We start from the raw sequence: 24190 nt of genomic DNA on the forward strand, positions 1-24190 counted from the left end.
AGAATCAACTAACAGTCTACTTTAGGAGTGATGGGGTGATTACAGTACTTTGATTTTTGAATAAATTTTAATTTTAAACAAAGGTTATCATGTAAATGCATAATTTATATAATAGATTCTGTTCCGATTTTCTTCTTAGTCTATAATAGAAATTTAACAATCAACCCCTTTTTTCCTGCACTTTTACCTTATGTACTCTACTTTTACGTTATCCACTCAATGCTTCATGAATAGTCAAGCAGAACGAGCTTATCTGCAAAAAGATTTAAACTTCCCAAACTTCCCTATTCGTTTGTCAAATACAGTATACGTGGTTTCAGTGACGTTCATTTCCACCTACAATATGAAAAGTCCTAGTTACTTTATCCGACAGAAAAAGTAAGTACTTGGAACATTTTAGGTGGAAATGGACATCACTGAGACCACATACCTCCACAACTACTCATATCAGTTGCCCTTATTATTCGTATTTTGATTCCTATCGCTTTAAAAGAAATTTTAAAAAAGAAACTTTTTTATGCATATTTCCACTGTTGATATATTCCTTGTTAAATAATTCCTAATTGGAATCTCCTCCTTTTGATTTCCTCTGGCTTAAAATATTTCCCTTCCATTCTATTAAGATCACTGTTGCCTCTTCTCCGAACTCCACAAACCACTTATTTTATTTTTTTTTATTTCCTTTCTCCAAAACTTGACTTTATTCAATATAACTTTCCTAACAGCGAGGTAAATTTCCTTAGCAATTTTAATGTTCAAGACTGCAGATGACATCAGTTTTCTAGTTACACGGACTCAACTGATTTCTGACAAGGAGTGGCACAGGATTTTGTAAATACTAATGACTTTACACAAGTTGTGCATTTACCTACCAGAATACAAGACAATCCCAACTACATACCCAAGCCTCTTAACCTTTTCCTCATCAACAACCCTTCAAAGAACATAGTCAGTGTTTAGTTGTCCATTAGGCATCACAGATCACAACTTGATAATTGTCTTTTCTTCAGTGAGGCTTCTGTCTCTCTCGTGTCGTTTTGCTTTACAAGAATGTAAAATGGAGGATCTCTTTGATTTCTGCTTTGTCAGTGAAATTACCTTTGTAAGGATAATCTTTTCATCTCAGTTGGCATTCTCCTTCTTTGTGCACCACCAATAAAAGTCAAGAAATTGTAGCACTGGATGCACAGATGGCTAAATGTCAGACTTGTATTCCGTTTCACAACCTTTCAAAACAACACTTTTGAGTAATATTAGTATATAAAAAGAGGATCTTTACATTAAAGAATTCAATATCACCATACAGACTGAACTAATCGCTGAAACAACTGATTCCTCTTAAACATCAATCCGGTTATCACCTTATCATTATCCTATCCCAGTCGGGGTTCGCAGGGGTGGTGCGTTGTTCTGTCGTGTCCTGTCCTGAGTTCCGCAAGTCTAACTCGTCTAGAAGTGAATACAGCCTGGGCGTAGCGTGTTAAGGCTAGGTATGTTGCCTCTTCATGTAGTAAAGTTGACTCCTGATTTCGGGGGATTTCCTTGAATCTCCGAAGAATTGAAGTCTGGCCTTGTCATAAGTGGGACACTCATACATAAAGTGTACCCAGAACTCCTCTTCACCACAGTGGCAATATGAGTTATTTTCTATTCCCACGGTTGTCAGTTTTTACTGAAGCGGTCCATGGTCTGTAATCAGGAAGGTGATTTGCAATCCAGGCGAGTACCAGGGAGGAGGCTTTGGGAATGTACGACTTATTGAGGTAATAAACCTTTTGGTGATTGACCCTTTCGGTGTCATATCCCATGGAGCAGCAAAATCTCATAAATGTACTATATATTTTTGCACCCCCCCCAGCTTTGGTTGGTTGCTTTAGGTGCATCAGTGACTTAGACCATATTGCGCCGTATATATTATATCTGTAAATGTTCTCTAGTCAATTTTCTGTTTGCTGGACGAAAAATTCGAGTTACCGGTTGAATAAACCATGCTACCCTCACCTGAGACCGACTAACTCAGCCACGTTGTGAAAAAGGCTTATAAAAATTCCTCGCGTCATTGACGAGATTCGAACTCTGTCTTTTCCGCCCGATATGGGAAGACGTGATTATACCAACTCTGCTATCCACGAGGGCTCTAGCTTTTGCTGTGATGGGCTCGCTTGTATAGCGATATATGTCTCTTTTATTATTATTTATTTATTTATATCACATTTAGCTACCATTGCCCTGCAAGCAACGGCAGTTGATTGCCATGTGTTTTTGATAAATTGCGAGCTTTTCCTTATACAAATTGATTTAACCTAACCTTAATGTAATAATGTTTTGCATGGTTAGATTAGACACATTGATTAAAGTATTAAGCAGGAATACACTTGTCTTCCGTATAACAGGTTTAGTGGAAAACTATCATACCGTCAATTCTTCGCCTGGATGCATCAGAAGTGTTGGAGGCTGACGGCTGATTCCGTGTGGTCGTTTGAGATCACGTGAAGCTCGTTTGGAATTCTATCTGTTATATAGGGTTGTTAAAATTTAAGTATCTCTATGTAGAGGGCTCTGGAGCGATAAAAGGCTCGCACTGAAGAGAAATTTGGACAACAGGTACAATAAAGAATTCGCTCGCTATTTATTGGGAAAAAAAATTAGTTACAAAATTTGTCACTATATGGCGCTCTGGCAATACAAATCACTTGAACAGCGTAACAATTGTTCAATGTGTCCTCCATTTTGGGCAACAGCAGTTTCCATTCGAAGAACAGCATTTTCTACAGCATGTCAACTGGAATAGCCAGCACATGACGTCTAATGCTGTCCTTCAGATCTGCCAGAGTTTGACATCCCCGATACACATGGTTCTTCAAAAAACCCCACAACTAGAAGTCGCATGAAGTGAAGTTTCGGTGATCGAGGTGGCCAAGATGTCTGGAAACAGCTGCTGACGACTCGTTCGCCTGTAAAGTGTTGCCTTAGCAATCTTTGGACACAACGGTGGATGTGCGGTGAGCACCATCTTGCATGCATGAATATGGTATCCTGAAGGCACCCACGTTGTTGCAGCTCTGGTATTGCGAAATTTGCCTACATTTCATGATATCGCTGTCCAGTGATAGAACAGGTGCGGGGTCCAGTCAGTGTTACTTGTTCAAAAAAAAAAAAAGCCCAATCATGAATGTGGCCGTAAATGCACACCACACTGTCACTTTTGGAGAATGCAACGGGAGACCTCTTGGATAACTCGAGGGTTTTCTGTTGCCCAAATGCGACAGTTTTGCGTATTCACTTGTCCATTTAAGCAGAAGTGGGCTTCATCACTCCAAAGGATGTTCCATGGCCAAGTGATATCCACTGTCATTCGCGCCAGAAACTGAAGTGCGTATGTGAAACGAATATCTGCATCACCATGCTTTAGCTGCTGTAGCATGTGCATCTTGTAATGATAGTACCGCAACAACTGACGCATTACTAGCCTTACAGTGGAATACGGCATGTCCACTTCACGAGAAGCAACCGGCACACTTGCGCTACCACATGGAGATTTACTTATTATTATTATTAGCTATATGGTACAAGGAAGCCTGAGGCTTATGCTGCAACAGCCAAAAAAAAAAAAAAAAAAAAAATTCCCGAGTTACCCTAAGAGAGAGAGAGAGAGAGAGAGAGAGAAGTAGAAGAAAATCACCAAGAAAGAGAAGAATGATGATATCCAGCTCAGGACCCTGGGTATGCCAAGCCCATACTCATCAGATGTGAGCCCCTGGACTTGATAAATCCACGACAGCCATAACCACATCTTCAGCACGAGAGGAGTCCACTCGTTTTCGACCTCTACCTGGTTGAACATAGTATAGCAGTGACATAGTGTTATTGTTATGCGGTTCCCGTGGTTTCCCAGAAATCGGCGTTAAGTACTCTGTTAACATAGCAAAGCCAGTTAGTGTGGGTTATGTGTGAGTAGTGTGTTGTTTGACTGTCCTCTTCGTTATTGGGAGGCGCGATCACCAGGAAGGAGCCTCCCAGCATCCGTCCACTGGCACTAGGAGCCGGACCAGGGAGTAAAAGACATCTGACGGGCCGTCCACACTCCTGCAGGAGTGAGAGTGGGGAGGGCCAAGGAAAGAGCAGAGAAGAGACAGGGAAGATAGCGGGGGATGACAGAACGTAGGCATCCTCCCAGGCGAAAAGAAGCAGGAAGAGTGCTAGGTGCAGTTGTAGGAGTCCTGGAGAAGGACTGTGGGTAGGAAGAAAACAGGTAAAGTTCAAATTAGAGTCCAGGATTGTCACTGTGGAGAATCACGGAGCGGCGTCGGTAGGGCTGGCCTCAATTTTCAATTTCATGACTGGAAGTTTCCGGTGCTCGGTATCAGTTGCTGTGTGGAGGAGGTTATCCAGGAGTAGTGTTCGGGAGTTATAGGTGATGCCAGCGACGACGAAAGACCTCGTTGGCATAAGTGGTTAGTGCACGGAAAGCATCGTTAGATTCCAGTAACTTGGTTTCTGGCCGAAGTGATGTAGTGTGGAGGTCTAGGAGTAGTTCGATTCTTAGGTCTAAGTATACGTTGCATGAGGGCATCACGTGGTCCCAGTCTTCAGGTTCTCCGCAGGTACAGAGGGCATCCTCGACTAGGCCGAACTCTAGAAGGCGTCTCTTGAAGGACCCGTGGCCAGTTAATAGGAAGGAAGCATAGACGTTTGGGAAGAACCAAGTGGAACGTTGTTGATGTAGGTTACCTCGGGGAGGAAAAGTTTAGTAGTTGCACCAGTTGTGGAGTTATTCCAGCGGGTTTGCCATATGTTTATCAATTCTAGCCACACACGTTTATGTTCCTGTTTGATGTCGGTATCGGCACGGGTTTGAACAGCGAGGAATTCAGGTTCCTTATTCTTCTTGATGGCATGAGAGAGTCCGATAAAAGCGACGTGGAGGTCCAAGAGGAGGCAGCCTGTTAGTACCTGTAGGGCGGGAGGTGTTTCAGTCCATCATGACCACAGGCGAGACTGAGAGCCTTACCTGGAATGAATCCATAGATACCATCTTGGATGAACTGATCCGCCAAGACATAATGTGGCCCGAAAGTTCAACACAAACTAAAATGCGCATGGCTCACCTAACATATCTTGCGCCCTCAGAGGAGGAGATCTTCACTGCGGATGAAATTGAAAACGCAATTTCAACAATGAAAAATGGCAAATGCCCAGGCTTGGATCTCATGGAAGTGGCCACAGTCAAGAGAATTTGGTCACAGTGTCCAACTTTACTCATAAATCTCTTTAACTCCTGCCTGACCCACGGCATCTTTCCGAAACCCTGGAAGAAGGCCAACTTAAAACTTCTAGTTAAAAACCCGGAGAAATCATCAAACCTACCCACCTCCTACCGGCCAATAGCTCTTCTCCCAGTGCTGGGGAAAACCCTGGAAAAACTCCTGGCCCAGAGACTGAGAGCCTATTACAACAGGAAACATCTTTCTTCTGAATCCCAATTTGGGTTTACCCAGGGCAGATCAGCCGTGGATGCCATTGTAGCACTGCAAAACGCCATTGCAAACACAGAATCAAAGTATGTCCTTGGTCTCTCGGTTGACTTCAAAGGGGCCTTTGACACCATCTGGTGGCAGAGTGTCCTTGAGAGGTTCCGAGAGGCCGAAGTGTCAATCCCCATCTATCGACTCCTAGCGGACTATTTCAATGATCGCAGCCTAGTGGTCTTCTCTGGAGAATGCCATGTCACCAGGCCAGTTACGCGGGGCTGCCCACAGGGATCTGTTCTTGGCCCACTCTGCTGGAACGTGGTCCTTGATGGGTGGCTTACGCGCCAACACAACACGGCAGCAAAGATTGCATTTGCAGATGACCTCATTATTCTACTACAAGGGAATTCAAGGTTATCCTTGGAAAGCGCCGCTCAAGAAATCCTCGAAGACCTGACTGCCTGGACTACCACACATAAACTAGAAATCTCCTCAGACAAAACCAAACAGATCCTGTTGAAAGGAAAACTGGATATAAAACGACCACCAAACATAAAGATTGGAAGCCAAACCCTAAAAATGGTCCCTACACTTAAATACCTTGGAGTGATGATTGACAGTAAAAAGCAATACATACCCCATGCAAAATATATACTCCAGAAAGTTAAGACAGTAACAGGAAAATTAATTCGAATTACCAGAACCTCGTGGGATATCAAACCACGCACCTTGTTGCTTTACTACAACTGCATTCTGCTTCCAATCATAACTTACGCTGCAGGTGCATGGGCAGGCAGTATACAAAAACATACTGTTAACAAAATAATCACTCAAGCCCAAAGATTCTTCCTTCTGGCATCCACCAAAGCGCCCGCACTATATCAACATCAGCACTACAGATAATTAGCGGAAAGCTCCCAATTAAATTTGAGGTCATAAATACCTATCTCCAATATTGCCGAAGTAGGAACATCATATCTATTTTTGAAAGATACCAAATAGATAGAAACCTCACAATTAAAAAAGACAACGAGAGACTACGGGAACTATACGTCATAGACTGGCAAGAGAGCTGGACCAATGACAGCAAGGGGCGGACAACACATCTATTCCTACCTCAAGCGGCGGAAATAACCAAACAAATAAGATCGTGGTTTAATCCGGGACTCTACCTAACATTCCTCCTTAGTGGTCATGGCAGCCTGAACTCGAGGCTAAACGCACTGGGATTATCAGCTACCCCGTGCTGTAAGTGTGGGGGCCTGGAAACGGTCCAACATATCATCCTGGAGTGTCCCTACTACACGGATTACAGGCTTCCCCTTCAACTCGAAACCAACGTCTCTGATACAAGTGACTTTCCACGGTTGGTTGCTACTGAGGAACACTATAAACAGGTATCGACTTTCGCGGAGCGCGTTTTCAAAAGAAGACAGGCGATACAAGGGAACAATCAGAACTGACTGGTTGGACTGGACGAACTGGGACTCAATCCACACTGTGATGTGCGTCATTAAACTGGAACCACGTGGTGGTCCACCACAAATGGACATGCCACTCTGGGCAATACTCACGCTTAAGTGTCATCAATATGTGTCTTCAATATGTGCCCTAAACTACCATCAACTCACCAGACCAGCATGGGCTCGAAAATGCCAGGGCCTTTGCCAAAATGGATATTAAACCATGTAAATACAGACTTTCACTCACCATGAGGCACCGCACTAGGTCAGGATTGAGCCCTGCGAGAGTGGATCCATCACAATTGAACAGTCCAAATCATGTGTCAACACTAGTATCTTCCTCACTAGGTCAGGATTGGGCCCTGCAAGTGTGGGATCTACTACATTTGGACGGTCCATAAACACGTAATGACTAAGTGACATACCTAGATATCCCTCACACTAGGTCAGGATTGGGCCCTGCAAGTGTGGGATGGCTTACCACGTAATACTAAGCTTATAACCATGTTAAAGGAAGGGAGAAAGGAGGAAAAAAAAAAAAAAAAAAAAAAAAAAAAAGAGAATCTGGCTGCCTCCTCGTGGCGCGGTACGGGAGCGGGGGGTCGGGACTAGTTCTCCGCGGCCCCCTGCTGCTAAATGCCAGATGCCAGCCACAAACACAACACATTACACACACTAATGACAATTATAAATAGTAACCGCGATAGATAACTTAAATTCCGTAAAGGCTCGCGTACTTATCACTCACTAAATACTTACTATAATTATAAATCACACTCAAATCTTAAATCTTACATTCAACCTAAACTTAAACTAAAATTAAATTAAACCTAACTCTACCTCAAACCCGACTTAACTTCAGCTTAACTTAAAACTAATTAAATTAGGAAACATCAACCATAAATTAAACATATAACTTTAATTAAACAGTAACTCAAATCTAAGCTTAAACTTAAACCTAAACTACAACCTAAACTTAAACTCATCTATAACTTAAATTTAAACCTAAACCGAACCTACACTAATGTCAAAACCAGCTTCATAATTACTTAACTCAAACCCAAACTTGCCCACTAAATTAACTAACACTCAACTTAAACACACAACAGAACTTAAACTTTACTCAAACTTAACTTAACCCTAACCTAAAACTAAACACTAAACATTAACTTAAATTAACTAAAACACATTCAAACGATTTGATCTAAACTTCAACTTAAACTTAACTTTAAACTTAAATTTTAATTAGATGAACTAAAAAAACGATTCTGCTGGCACACAATTAAGCTTAACGAACGGCGGACATAGGGGACACCCTGGAAACCGCCAGTAAACTACAAAAAAAATACTTTGACTTTGACACAGTACCTGTAGGGCGGCAGTTGATGTCGTTCTACATGCGCGGGTCATTTGTAGTAGCATAAGTCGTTGAATTTGCTGAATTTTACGTTGAGCATGCACTAAAGCCATTCGGTGGTACCATACTGCAACTCCATATGTGACAATTGGTATAAATACTGCTGAATATAGAAGGCGTTGAGTTGGTCCTTTAAGACCCCAGTCCTTGCGGGTAAAGCGTGCTAACATAGTTACGTAATTTTTTATCTTTTCTTTGATAGCTTGGATGGGGGGGATGAAAGTTCTCCTGTCGTCCAAAATTACTCATAGGTACTTCACCGATCGGTAGTTTTTCAGTGGGCGGCTATTAAAACGTATGGTAGGAGGTCTGGAGAAGTCCAGTTTGCCTTTCAATAGGAGGGTTTTGCTCTTCTCAGTGGAGACAGAGTTATTCTCTGCTCTGCCCATACGGACAGAGCAGAGAGAATAACTACAGCCTGGGTTTCTATGGTGGCGCGGGTGGGGTCCTCGATGATGATAACCATATCGTCGGCGTAAGAAAGCTGAGTAGTGTGTGAGTATTCCCTCAGGAGCCAGTCGTCGAGTATCATATTCCAGACAGCTGGCCCCAGGATGGAGCCCTGGGAACAGCCTCGGGTTAGATGTCGGGTGATGCAATGATATTTTGTTTTGATGCTGACCTTGCGGTTAGAGAAGTAGCGTTTGAGGTAGTGGTAGAAATTCCAGGTACAGTTAGAGACTCTGGCCCTCTGAAGAACGCCCGGCCACCACACTGTGTCAAAAGCTCCTTTGAAGTCAATGAAGATTGTCAGTACATAAGTTGCATCGGACTGTTCTGCAACTTTGAGGGTTTGAGATAGAGCATCAATTGTGGAGCACCCTTGTTTGAATTCAAATTGAAGCGAGGATGCCAACCCACTGGCTTCATATCGGGGTTGGAAGCGGGAGAGCAGTAGTCTCTCAAAAACCTTGCCGAGAATGGGAAGCAGCGCAGTCGGGCGGTATGCCTTGGAGGTATCCGTAGGATCCTTAGGTAAGAGCCTCAGGTTAGCATGCTTACCTGGTTGAACACCAAAATGTTCTGTCTCTTTAAATTTCGCAATCGTTTTGCGGGAGGCACAAACAGTCATAGGTCCACGCCTTATGCGCTTCTGACGCCGGAATTCTCTGATAGCCGCAGCTGCATTGTTGCTGTTCCGATAGTACAGCTTCACTAACAGCGCCTTTTCCTGCAATGTTGTTGGCATTGTTGCAGTAGTGCAGGCAAACATCTACTGTATGATTTTGAAGAGACTGCTTTGCTTTTATACGTACAGTACAGTACAGTACAGTACAGCACGGCACAGCTGAGTAGTGGCGCTGTGGCAATAGCTTATGATTATGCAAATAACTTACGTTATTTGCATAATCGTAACTAAGATAGTTATGCGCCATACAGTGACAAATTTTGTAACAAATTTTTTTTTCCCAATAAATGGCGAGCGCATTCTTTATTGTACATGTTGTCCAAATTTCTCTTCAGTACGAGCCTTAGAACTCGCTCCAGAGCCCTCTACATAGGGATACTTTAATTTTAACAACCCTGTAGTTTTGCCTTTGAGTAGGTCGTTATCTTGACAAGTATACTGCATAATGTTCATCTCTTGTAGGTTTTGACTAACCTTGACTGACGGCGCATATCGATCAAATCAATATCAACTGCACATTGCTGCGATATTAACTGAATATTATATAGAATTTACGATCTGTTAAATACTTAATCTTATTAAGCTAACCTTATTAAATAGGCTTTTTTTAAGGTTACCTTTAAAACAGGAAAATCAGTGGTTAAGTTGTTAAGTAACCATTGATTATCCTCTAATATGTACAACTTTCCTTGATAGGCAAGTTGAACGTGTTAAATGTATTACTCCGTTACGGCTTCTAAACAGTCATCAGCCTTATCATTAATAAACAGGAGTAGCAGACACCGAAAAACGTCGACACAAGTAATACTTATGCATTCAAAGTGAAATAATTACTAGAATCTAATGAGAGCTAACAAGAGACGAACGTCGTATTGGATTGTCATCTAACAGTCTAACTGACCGCTACGCCAAGTCCATGGGAAGGTTTTTCTATAACGTTAAAATAATCGTTTAACTTTTGGCGAACTCAGCAGCTTCTTAGCTCCAACTGCCACAAGCCGACATCTTCAACGGATACTTTTACTGATAGGGTTAAAGCTAAAAAAGAAATAATATGATCCGTCTTAATGCCCATTGTGATTAATTAGCCTGGGAAGGAGAAATTGGAGCCAAGGTCCACTAAAATCAAGTAAAGGGCAAATAGAATAAGATGCTTACCGGAACGCCCAATTATAATTTGAAAGGCATGGCGCGTCGTCTACACATATAGTACAACCAGGCTGACAGCGCTTGCAGACGTACAGCATGTCATAGGTGGGGCTGGAAAATGATAAAACAATGTTAATTTTAATCGCTCGCCAGAAGAAATGAGGGAAGCTAAACTGAAACTTATTTTATAAAAATTAATCTATAAATAGCCTTACCCGTTTACCAGCATTTTTTCTTTCCAAGCAGAATCTACCAAGGAACCATTAAAAACAGGATTGCCAGTAGCCGAATAGAAACCTTTCCGACAGTGACACTTGTACGCTCCCCGGACCCATCCGTAACCTTGGCTGAACACACACTAAAATAGGAGATATAAAATACTGTATTCAGAATTTAATTTTATAATTTAAAAAATAATACAGGATATATCGATAAAAGTTCCCGGAAATACAGTATATCATAATAAACCTCCCCTTGTACGTTTGACTTCTTGATAAATTGACGAATTGGGAGCAATCGGTGCGCTCCGTTAAAGTCTTCACACGCTAAGATAAACGTCGGTCGCACAAAGTGCCTTTCTGGATTGTTTCCAGCAGATTTACAATCCTTGGCATAAAGTACGCATATTTATTAATTTTTTAGAAAAAAAAATCGCTCATGGAACTTTTGAATGTTTTTGAAATGAGGCAAAGGGATATTTAAAAGACAGTGAATAGACAGCTACATACCACACTACTAAAGTTGTCACATTTGTGGGAACCAAGGAAAGTCTCCATCGGCCAGTGGGTGTGAGAGATGTTTTCCACTGGTGGACGAGTGTCACACTGGTCAACATCCATGTCTGTGACATCTATATCAATACTAACCACGCCTAAAAGCCTAAAAGATTAAAAATAAATTAATATTAGCAACTAAGTTAAATAATATTATTTTGGAACAGGAATAACTATTTCAAAAAGCAGAACATTTATTCTACGTACATGTTTCTGTAACCAGACCATTTTAAAACGTTTTCATACGAGACAGTGCTTCGCACTTTCTAAAGAAAATGTAAATCAATGTTGTAATTGTTGTATACCTGCCTTCCTCTCAAATCGGTCCTTCAATACCTTTTTAATTGCCGACTTCATTATTTTCCATATTACAAACGTCGAGCTTGCAGGTTATTACTAACTTTGCCGTTAGATTACTTCCTCTTTTGTGAATAGCAGAGATATTAGCATAATTCAGCGTGTAGTGACAATTATATCGTTGTATTGCCTTGTATGCTAAATCAGGAATAAAAAGGGGGGGTGTCCTTACCAAGAAAGACTTCAGCTCTGCAAATTGCAGTGTCTGGAAACCAGGCATCTGCGTGAAATTTCGACATTAGAAATCATGATAGTACAGAATAATACTATCCTGTGATCAAGACCCGTGTCGAAAAGCCTTGTCCACTTCAGGAAAGTAACAGAAATTTTTAATATTATTTTAGCATTCGTTTTTTAAGTATGGACCTAATGTTTTCTTTCGCTCGTGGATATTGATTGGTGGTTTGATGTATTTTGGAGTCGGGTTTGGGATTCTTAGGCCTTTGATTCCAGGTGCATTGGATCATCGATTTTTTCTTCAAGTGTGAAGAATTCATTTAAATTATATTTATACTTATTTGAATAACGGAGAGAATTAGCATTGAATCATTCTACAGGTCATTATGCAGGTAATTCCTCTTATTCATTCATTGTTGATTGATATATAACGTAGAACTTATTGAGCCTTGTAGCTCTGTCATTTATTAATTGTACAATTTAAATATAAATTTGGAGACCTTATAACTTGAATGCACCTCGTTTATTGCCAAAATAACCTATTTTAGTTGAAATTAATTAAATTATTATGATTATTAATTACTTTTGTTATTAAATGTTACCGTTATTGGTAATTTTTTTATTATTATTATGGATTGCCTGCTCCTTGGCAACTTTTCAGCTTTAGCCTTGTAATGTATTTTATGTTACTGACGAGAGGGCGCCTCTGTAGCCAGGTGGGAAGGAGCAGCAGTGCGTAGCACACGCTTTTTGATTAGACAGGGGTTCGAGCCCGTCACCACCAAATACGGAGAATGCGGAAAGGTCAGGGAATGACCACCGCATATTCCCGGAGCAATATGGCCTTAGTTGCTAATGCTCCTAAAAACCAAATAACAAACAATCGACTAAATGCACACTCGTCGATCACTCATTATTGACTCGGCACTCGTTGGTTTGTTTCACAAGGAGTCGTCGTCTTCAGAAATTCTTCAAGAGGTGTTTATTTCCAAGATAATTTTCTCTTTTCTTTATAAATTTCGATAGCATGTGTAAGCATTTTTTAACGGAATGCACAAATTGCAACTAACACGATTTGCGCGGAGTAACAAGTTTACGAACTTAAAAAAAAAAAGGATTGAACAGAAGATTCTGAAGATTTATTTATGTTTTTTATACGATTGAAGATTTCAATAAAGGGGAAACACATTTCACCATAACGCAAACAACCACACAATTCCAGCTATCGGTATTTTCGCAAAAGCAATAAGATCGATATTACTACACGTTTATAATTGCTTGCAGTAACAGAAAAGAGCAATAAATCGGAAAGTGCAAATTGTTTTTATTGTTTTATGGTCGTGACTTCCAGAAATGTGCTTTAGACAAATATCACAAAGACGTTCAAAATTGATTCTTATAACGAGAACATATGATAACGTTGAAAGTGTAGTGCGTTTAATGATTTGAATTGGTAATTAATACAATTTACACTATAAAAACGACCGTTTAGGAGTTATATAGCGAGAATTTTAACTTCCGAGGTCGTGGAATGAATTACCACAAATGTGTTTTTTGGGTTCACATTACGATACGATACGATACGATATTTTCACATTACGATATTTTCGCGATACGATGGTAACGGATTAAAATCGTAAAGCGCGGTACAATGTATTGTTTAACTGCACGCGTGGTTTGAAATGCGGTATTTATGAATGTTTAACATTCGTTTTTTGCAATTAATATTCATATTTTCGATTTTGTTGATACTGTACTTTGAAAAAAAAAAAAAAAAAACTCGTAAAGCGAGAACTGCCAGTATATATATACATTGTGGAAGAATTTGGTCGAAGCCTTAGCCTGGGTTGGGTTAATTGGAATAAGCGCTAATATAACTACGTGTACTAAAATGGGCATCTTTTCTTTTATCAGCTAATTGTTATTAATTCCATTGTAATGAAGAAAACAATTTTGCATTTTAGTGCAATAACGTGTAATAATTTGTTGAATTGTAATGCAGTCTCTTGAAGTGGAGTACTCTTAAAGAAACAGATTATACTAATACATTCATTATAAAAGTTGTATTGCGTTAAGTTTAATGAATAATGCAGAAATAAAATTATAATCTCCAGAAAATTAATTTAGAATTAATCGGAATCTATAAAAATTGCATATAACACATGGTTTTTTTTACCTATAAAAATAGCAGAAATAAAGCTAACAAATTGATTTTGCGTGCTTGCCGTTTTGTGCCCAAGTAATAATAAAAGGCAAATTCCATGAGTTACTATTACTTCTGTTTATAAATGCAGTAGCGGAACTAGATCAGGTGGAGTTTCCCAGGAAAAAAATAGCAGAAATAAAGCTAACAAATTGATTTTGCGTGCTTGCCGTTTTGTGCCCAAGTAATAATAAAAGGCAAATTCCATGAGTTACTATTACTTCTGTTTATAAATGCAGTAGCGGAACTAGATCAGGTGGAGTTTCCCAGGAACGTAGCCTTGAGGGGGTTATAAAACGGACGCATAAATTCAACAGATCCAACTGACGTCAAAAAAAAAAAAAAAAATCAAATTGCATTTAGCAATGGTTGAATTAGTGATTGCGATCAAGTTGGATGCAGTGTTGTACCTTATGGCTCAGTGAACCTATTAGGCATTGAGGATGGATTTAATTAGGTTTCGGAAGAAGACATTAGGGTGAAAATGTCAGTTTTGAAGTAATCTTTCCAAGGTGAGAATATGAAAAATAATCTGTTTTATTCTACGCAAAAAAAAAATAATAGTTTTACTCCGAAGTCACACAGAACTGGAAAGAAAGTTTGCTGTGCATTTTTAATTGCATGGAGCTTCTCATTTACCGTTACAATATGTTGAAATCATGTATCAAGAGTCCATAGTGCAAGGAAGTTACAAGCTTTTGTCGCATTAGCCAAAAAAAACAAAACAAAAAATAAACTATAAAATATATAAAAAAGATAATAAAGAAAATTAACTACTTATGTATTTCCTTCCCAAGTAGGTAGCTATCTAGATGCCTTTGAATTTATCCGAGCTATCAGTCTCAATAATCCACGGAAATAACTTGATTAGTAACTTTCCGGCTAAAGAAAAATTTCTTGCAATTCAGTCTAAACCTCTCTCTCCCTGTTATTTGAATATATGGCTCCCAGTTCTGGAATCATTAATAACAGCGAAAATTTTGCCTTAATTTGCTATCATCTCTGAGCCTTATAGATATAAATCAGGTTCCCCTCTAAGGTGCGTGGTTACCAAGTTCTCTAGCTCAATACTGAAATTTTTCCCTTTTAACCGTGCGGGTTTCCCACCTTTGAACCCTTTCCAGAAGCTAGTGTCTTATTTTTTTTTCTTTTCTTCTTTCTTTTTATTTTTTTTAAGGTGCAGTCTCCATACTTGGGCATAGTTTTCCAAGTGGGGTATTACAATTTCCAAACATGGGAATTATGACCTCACTATCTCTAAATGCTCAATAAATCATCGGTAAAACACCATGGACCTTTCCCGTCTACAATTTCTCGTAGAACTTTATGTTCGCCTGCCGGTATTGTAACTACGAAATCCCTTTTTTTTTCTACTGTGTTTAATTAATTCACATGAAGTGTGTACGTTATTTTGGTTTTATATTCCCAAAAGACGTTTTTGGAATATTTTCTGCTTTTTCTGCATAAAAACATCGTGCCACTTTTCTGATCTCCCCTCCCCCGTGAATCCTAAGTCATGACAGATGAAAGGGACACTACTTGGCACTAATAATTAACCATTCCCCAATTCTCATATCATCTGAAAATTTTGTCATTGCTTCTATCCCTTCATCGATGTCATTTATGAAAATCAGAAACACCAGTGGTACTAGAATCCGTGGTAGACCCACTTCTAACATTAACACAGTCCGAAGTGCAACCATTAATCGCAACGCTCTGCCTCCTGCCCTGCAGCTGCCCTTATCCACTTAGAACCTTACTAATGATCCCAACACGTTCCAGCTTATACAATAACCTCTCACGATGGACTGAGTGAATGCTTTGTTATAATCCAAATAAACAATGGCGAAATTATTTTCTACATCAGCACATTGATGTCAAAATAGCTAACCAGGTTAGTTAAACATGAATTTCCCTTAATAAATCTGTGCTGTGTATCATTTAGAATTGCATTCCTATCTAGTTGTCTCTGTATTACACTCAATATCATTGCCCCCATGATTTTATTTTTCCACTAGTCAGACTTACCGGTCTGTATTTACTTACTTACTTCGTTCGGAGAACCGCCTTTATGTGTCAGCGATGCTTTGGCACTTCTGCATTCCAAAGGAATCTCTCCCCAATCTAATGACGCCCTCCTGAATAATATTAATGGTTCAGTGCGCTCCCTTTCCGTCTCCTTCGAAATTACTGATCATATGCCATTGACTCCACGAGCCTTAGTTGTCTTTGGCTCGAAAGTTCTAAAGTTTTATCGTTAATTTCACACTGTTCAGCCATTCCTTACTATGAAAAATCTTTCGTCTGTAAAGATCAATACGCGAAGCACCTGTTCAGTTCATCAGCTATATCAGCTGAATTATCAAAGACTTTTTCCAAACCCATTACGCAAAAATTCGATCTGATTCATTTTCTTCTTTGTATTCACGTACATGAAAAAGACGTTCTTTTTGCTCTCTGAGCAATTCTTTTCATAAACCATTGACAACTTAATCTTTTCTGTGGTACTATTACAACCAAATAGTATCATAATAGGACCACCCGAAAACTAATTAATCTGCCCATGTGTATTATGTTCGTAAATATGCGTGTGTTCTCTGGTTGACTTGCCTGTTTTATGTCATCTTTTTCTGTTCATTAGACTGGCCCATTCTATATTCATCCATTTCGGCATACTCGCCGTTCTGTATATGTTCTTAGTGTAAATGTTTTCATGACTTCTGTGACTATTTTTTAAAAGATTTTCCATAATTCTAATGCATTCACCTTCCCGCTGCTATCTACCCACTAGATAGAGGCTATGTAGATTTAAATTGTCGTAGTCTGCTTTCTTGAAATTATACCCCCATGCCCTTAACAACTGCAACCTCTTTTTTCATCTTCCCACTAAGGATAGCGTGATTGCTTCCTGCTAACGGTTTCTGTATTTGAGCCCTATAATGTCATCTGGTTCGCCAGTGATGATAAGGTATAGAATATTTTTATTCCTAGTAATTTCTCTGGCATACTGATACAGATAATAATCGTGTAGTTTATTTAAAAATTTTGCTCCCCATGGGGAGTTTCCCTCCCACTTTCTTCAATCAATAAGGATAAACTGAAATAACCCATAAAAGACATTCAAACTTCTTCGCCTATTTCATATGCATGTAGAAGCTGTCGTCGTACTTTCACAATTTTCTGGTTTCTAGCGTATCCCACTCTCATTTTATTATTATTATTATTTATTCAAGTAAAGAAAAAGGAAAGTTACATCCACCCCTAGACAGCAAATATTTGCTAGGAGGGTAAACACAACTATAACAGTTTAACAGTATATACATTGGGCAGTATAAAAGATACATAGGTCCAGTCAAATTGATTATAGCAAGCTAAGACAAATATGTTCAAGATAAATGTTCTAAATAAATTCAGCGTCCCTCCAAGCATGGTGCGGAAGTGCCGGCAAGTTGTAGAAGGCTGTCCGGAACAGGAGAGGGAGTGCAGGTTATCTTCAAGCACAGAAGCCTACGGAGTAGACCTGAAACATCCAAAAGTGCAACATTGCGTACGTATCAGCAAAGACTTTGGATCTGTAGCTTTCGTGCACGCAAATCGCCTCATGATTAATATTTAGGTCGTTCAGGAGTCCAGTTGTCTTTGCTGGAAGCATATGGCTGAGCGAGCTGATTTGGTTGAGGGCAGGCCGGATCTTAGAAGTTTGGTGGTTGATTGTTCTTCTCTTATCCCTGGGTAGTATGATGAGGCTGTCGATATGTTGGGAGCGTCCAGTCTAACCAAAATGAGCTTGGAGAGGGTAATTATATTGCGAGTAGTTTTGATTTGGTTCCAAGGGGTCACTCCATGCAGTGTATGTAGTATACCCCTGGAGATAGCAAGGGGATGTCCTGAAGTCCTATTGAGGGATCGCAGAAGCCTGTACTCAAACCCCAAAAACTGCTGTAGGTAGTTGGAGGGGCGGAGGACCAGATTTCCGATGAGTAGAGAGCCACCGATACAACACAAGTTTGGACAAATCTAGTTATCGGATTGTTATAGCCGTAACCAACCAGTTTCTGTCCAGCAAACCAAAGGGCTGCATAGAATTTGTTTCTTGCTTCTTTGAAGTGCTTTAGAAATGACAGGTTCGAGTCCCAGACCAAACCGAGGGCCCTGTGGGAGTTGACAAGTTTGATTTTATGTCCATTTATAGAGACGTACGTTGGGTTTATTCTTTTCCTCTTTGTGAACGTCATCCGGGCTGATTTTTTGGCATTCAGCTCGAGTCCAATGTAATGCAGAAAAGCGTTGATCTTAGATATTTGTTTTGTTGCGGCTCTTTGGACTGAGCGCTTGTTCTGACTGATCCGAATGAATTAAGAGTTTTAAATAATCGGTATACGCGATCATGTTTTGGAAATTTGCCAGCGGTGGTTCCAAAGCAGCTGCGAACGAACAGTGCTGCTGACAAAACACTACCTTGTGTAACCCCTCTGAAAACAGTAAAGGATCGACAGAGACCATTGTGCTCTACAAGGAGCCGTCTTTCCTGAAAAATCTTGAGTACGGTGAGGAGATTAGCGGAGATCCTGAAGTACTTCTTCATGATGTTAAGTAAAAAATCCTATCATATACAGATTTAACGTCCAGAAAAATTATTCGAGCTTTGTTCGAGAATTCAAAGCTTCCTGTATGTGAAAGAGTCTGAAGGAGGTAGTAGATCTCCCAGGGACCACGGTGTGTAGGTGGCATGGTCTGTGATGGAAACAGTGCTCGATAAGTTGAGTTAGGTTTGCCTATTCAAGAACTTTAAGGAGCAGAGAGCCCACTGATATCGGACGAAAATCCTTCGTAGTTTTTGGCCCGAAATTCTTCGAAATGGGTTTGACGCAGTAGTGTGTCGAAATCTGGAGCTCCGATGAGGTTCGCAAAATTTCATTAAAGATGTGTAAAAGAGCATCCGCAATGAATACACAGGATATTTTGATGATAAACAAGGTAAATCCATCAGGCCCGACGGTAGCTTGGTTTGGTAACTCGTTTATTACTTTCATCAGATTCTCGTTAGTGATGTTAAGTGTAGACAGGAGAGATGGAGGATTCGATTCTTTCTTTACGTGACTTTCACCAAAAGTATTATCGGCCCGTTCAATGAAAAGGCTTTCATCCATCTGAATCTTTGCAATAACTTGCAAAAGGCCGCTTTGAGCATACTAACGGTTTGTTATGTGTATATTGTCGGCATGTTGTTTTTGCTTCAGAAAAAAATGCACGTTTCTTTTTAAAGCTAACCAAATCACTTGAGGAACCAGTACTCTTCCATTTCCTGAAGCCACGTTGCTTATCCAGAAAAACAAGCTTCAGGTCTCTTAAGAACCATAGTTTTCTAAATTTAGAGATTCTGATGGTTTTCGAAGCTCCTTGAATTGCTATTGCCGTCAAGAGGGAAGCAAGACCATTAGAGGAGAGGCTCTTCGATCGGCAGGGTGGAGAGTGCTTCCCAGTTTTTGGAGGTAAGAAAACTCATTATGACATCTTGCTTGATGAAATTAACTGAGAAAATGATTTTGGTTACGACTTCATCATCCTTAGGATGCATCGACGGGAACGTAAAAGCAAACGTGAGTGGTTAGTGATTCGAATTAAAAGTGAAATTCGGTATTGTGGGCGTCAAATCTGAAGTACGATGAAATACTAGTTCTAACGCTTGGTCACCCATTGTAGACTGTGACTCAAGGGAAACCCAACCCTAAATGTTCAATGAAGGTAATGAAGTCTCGTCTAGTTTCCGAGTGTCTTGGGTAGGCATATTGAAGTACTCTGTGAGAAAGGTATCAGCGGTGAGGCGAGTCGCAAACCATGGCTGCAGTTCTTCCCTGGAGTCTTATGTATAATCAGATGGAAGACAAATTTTGACCAGGTGATTTTCGCATGTAACATTGGCACACAAAGCTTCAAAGCGATTAGAACTGATGGTCTTCAGGCAGGAAAGTGAAAAAATACTATGGTAAATAATCATAACGCCTCCCTCTCTTCTTCCCTTACGATCATTAGTAGCTGCATGATAAGATGAGTTTCCGAACATGTCGAGCTGTTTATTGGATGGCATCCAGTTCTCTGTAAGGCAAATAATCCCAAATTCCTCAAGGAAGAAGAGTGATTGTAGGGAGTGGAGCTTATTGCAAATGCTCCTGACGTTTTGAATAAAAATTGAGCAGAGCCTGTCGGTTACAAATGTCCTCTGATCCCTTTAGTTCCCAACGATGATTTCTGGGAGAGAGAGATTCGAGAATATTCCCTAAATTCCCCGACCCTTGATCCAAGCAGCCACAAGGAAGAGTTAAGAATAGCATTAAATCATTAGCATTAGCATTAATAGAGGCATTTGATGCAAGAAAGCAAGCTTATGCAGCATCAGCCAAAAAAAAAAAAAAAAAAACCCACTTCCACTTCACCCCTCTGTTCGTTCAAAATACCTGTCCAGCTGAGCCTTAAACTTATTTAGGCTATCAACCTCCACTACAAGGGATGGAAGTCTGTTCCACCAACCAACCACCCGCTGGCTAAAGGCAAATTTCCGCACATCTATCCTACATCTGTCTTTCCTCAATTTGAATTTATGCCCTCTCAGGTGATTATTCTGAGCTAGAGGAAGAATCCCATCAGCATTGAGCATGCTCAAACCATTCAAGGCTTTATACACCTCTATCAGATCACCTCGCTGGTGCCTAGTCTCCAGACACTGTAATTTGCAAAACTTAAGCCTTTCTTCGTAAGAGCACTCCTTTGTTCCATTCACTAATCTTGTTGCCCTTCTCTGTACTCGTTCCAGCAACTCTACATCCTTCTTGAAATGAGGCCTCCAGACCTGTATACAGTACTCTAGGTGTGGCCTGACCATTGCCTTATACAAGGGAATAATCATCTCCTTATCCCTGCTGAAAAAATTCCTGTATATCATTGACAATACTCCATGAGCTACTCTTGCAGCCCGTCTGCACTGCTCAGAGAACTTCATATCTGCCTGCACAACCACCCACAAGTCCCTTTCATTCTCTACCACTGTCAGTGTAGTACCACAGAGTTGATACGTTGCTCTGGGGTTGCTGTTTCCCATGTGTAGTACTTTACATTTGTCAATGTTAAACTTCATTTGCCACCTCTCAGCCCATCTGCTCAACCTTTCCAGATCCTGTTGCAGTAGCATAGTGTCAGTAGTGTCCTTGACAACCCTGCCAACCTTTGTATCGTCTGCAAACTTGGACATTAAGCCCGATATACCATCATCAATATCATTTATAAATACAGAAAACAATAATGGACTGAGCCCTGAGGGACTCCACTAATAACATCAGTCCACGATGAGCAGTGTCCATTGATTACCACTCTCTGTCTTCTCCCCCTCAACCACCCCTTTATCCATAGCAGCAATTTGCCTCCAATGTCACACTGCTCCAATTTGTGTAGCAGTCTTCCATGTGCAACAGTATCAAAAGCCTTTCTAAGATCCAAGTATATAATATCAAAGCTATTCCCTGCATCCATTTCTTTTGTGACTGCATCATAATATCCAATCAAATTGGTCAGGCAAGACCTCCCCTTAACAAAACCATGCTGTGTCTGAGCTATAACTGTAGTCTTGTCTAGATGATCCTGCAGTGCTTCTTTACCCAGTGCCTCCATTAATTTTCCGGGAACAGAAGTTAAACTCACAGGTCTATAATTACTTTTGTCAGCCTTTGATCCTCCTTTGTGAATTGGGGTCACATTTGCACATTTCCAGTCTATGGGTACCTCCCCTGAGTCCAAGGAAGCTCTCATAATTATGGCTAAGAGTTTGCTTACTTCCTTTGCTGCCTCCTTTAATATAACTGGATAGATCCTATCCACCCCGGATGCCTTTCTTGTGTTTATCTTCAACAGTTTCTCCTCCACTTTACTCCCAGTTATTTCAAGATTCTGTAGCTTACTGCTAGAGTTGAATACACCTCTGGCATTCCCCTCGCTGAATAACTCCTCATGTGTGAATGTCGATGCAAAATATTCATTTAGTTTGTTAGCTACCTGAGCAGGGTCATCAACAGTTGACCCATCAATATCAAGTGGACCAATCTGATTCATCCCCTTCCTTCTAGAGTTTACATAAGTAAAGAACTCTTTGCTGTTTTTCTTTACATCCCTTGCCAAGGATTTCTCCTAATCTGCTTTCGCCTGCCTAACCTCCTTTGTAACTTGGTTGCATATCAACTTGTATCTATCATAGGCTTCTGTGTCATGTGTTAATTTGTAAGTATCCCATGCATTTTTCTTCTCTGCCATATGCCTCATTAGTTCATCTGACATCCATTTTGGCCTAAACCTTGAACAATATTTCTTAGTTGGTATGTAAAGCCTAGTATGTTGGTATGAAAACATTAATTCTTTGAATGCTTCCCATTTTGAATTTGCTGTTGGTAACATCATCAGTTGGTCCCACTGTATAGAATTTAAATACTGTCTCAGCCTATCATAGTCGCCTTTACGAAAGCAAAAACCCTTCCCTTTACCTCTGATGGTAGTTACCTCCTTGAGTAAATCCCACTTCAGCACACTGTGATCACTGCCACCTAGTGGTTCCTTTATCTGCAGATTCTTAATGCATGAAGAATCACTGCTGATAATCAGATCAAGAGTATTACTCCCTCTAGTTGCCTCCCGAACATGCTGATGTAGAAAACAATCATCCAATAAATCCACAAAAGCCCTGCTAGTGTGTGAGTGACCAGCCCCCAAATTCCAGTCAATATCTGGGAAATTAAAATCTCCCATTGTAAGACTCTCTGATTTACTGGCCCACTCTATTTCTCTGTACAGTTTCTTATTATACTCATCAGAGTCATTAGGCCTATAGCACACTCCTACTCTCAATTTTGATCTCCCAATGCTTATGTCACACCAAACTGACTCAACACTGCACTGTCCAGCGATGTCGACTGGCTTCACTTCCTTGGTTTTTATGTGTTTCTTAACTAATAGCATAACCCCCCCCCCCTTCCTATCCTGTCTATCCTTTCTGTAGACGTTATACTCCCCAAATTGCAGTTCTGCATCCCTTATATCTGTGTGACACCACGTCTCTGATATCCCAACAATATCTGCCTTTGATGTTTTGAGCAATACCTCAAATTCATCAAATTTATTTACTAAACTCCTAGCATTGGTGTACACGCAAGTATCTGCACCTGTTTCTATTCTTAGCTACCCTAACACAACCCATGTATTTACTTGTACCGCAATGGCTCCCAGCAGTCTCTGAAATATCATGCATCTTGTTTTTCAGGCTTCTGCTCATTCTAATAGAAGCAGTGCAAGAATCTCTTTCACTTCTGCCAGTGGCTACTGTCAATCTATTGGTCTTTGTCTTCCCCCAAGCTAGCAGTTTTCCGACCCAACTAACACTGCCTCGATAGCATCAGCAAATATTCTTGCACCCTTTCTATTTAAGTGTATCCCATTCCTGTAGAAGCAATCTCTCCTGTTAACAAGAACAGTCCAGGCTGAAAAAATTCTACCCCTTGAGCCTTGCACAATCTTTCCAGGGCCGAATTGATCGACAAGGCTCTCATCATATACTCCCTCCTATCGTGTCTGGGCAGAATTGCCCAGGAAGTGGGAAGTGAACATGCTACATCGAAAGATGCATAAGAAGGGCATTTTGTATGCATTTTACGGACGCTGGTGTGCATTCCCGGCTTGCTTAAAAACAAATTCCAAACGTCTTGTGGGGAGTGTATCAGGGTTAAGCCTTGTACAAAAACATTATCAGAAAGGAAGTAACATGCCTTGATCTTAAATGCGGAACGAAATTAGCTTATTGGTAATTGCTGTACTATAGTCGAAGCTCTATATAACAGCCCCCCCCCCCAACCCGGAGAATCGGAAGGGTTATATTGATTTGTTCATAAAATAGCATTAGCTTAATGAGAAAATGGCTGGCACCAACCACATAGGACATTATAACGTGTGGGACCTTAAAAAGCGGGTCGCTATAAAGAGTTAAGACTGTACTTAGAAAATTACAGCAGTTGTTACG

General features: G+C 40.4%; 1 protein-coding gene across 1 annotated transcript in view; it reads right to left on the minus strand.

Annotated features, from left to right (window-relative positions):
* The window catches only part of LOC150083498 (putative G protein-coupled receptor CG31760), a 397647-nt gene that overhangs the window by 42815 nt on the left and 330642 nt on the right, over nucleotides 1-24190 (minus strand). Inside the window, exons 6-8 of the mRNA XM_090377319.1 lie at nucleotides 11358-11508; nucleotides 10845-10987; nucleotides 10639-10740 (exon numbers count right to left, since the gene is read on the minus strand). Of these exons, the coding sequence (XP_090233445.1) occupies nucleotides 10639-10740; nucleotides 10845-10987; nucleotides 11358-11508 (396 nt within the window). The remainder of the gene's footprint in view (nucleotides 1-10638; nucleotides 10741-10844; nucleotides 10988-11357; nucleotides 11509-24190) is intronic.

The sequence above is a fragment of the Mastigoproctus giganteus genome, chromosome 7, assembly GCF_048544385.1.
Source record: "Mastigoproctus giganteus isolate SK-2022 chromosome 7, ASM4854438v1, whole genome shotgun sequence".
Lineage (NCBI taxonomy): Eukaryota > Metazoa > Arthropoda > Arachnida > Uropygi > Thelyphonidae > Mastigoproctus > Mastigoproctus giganteus.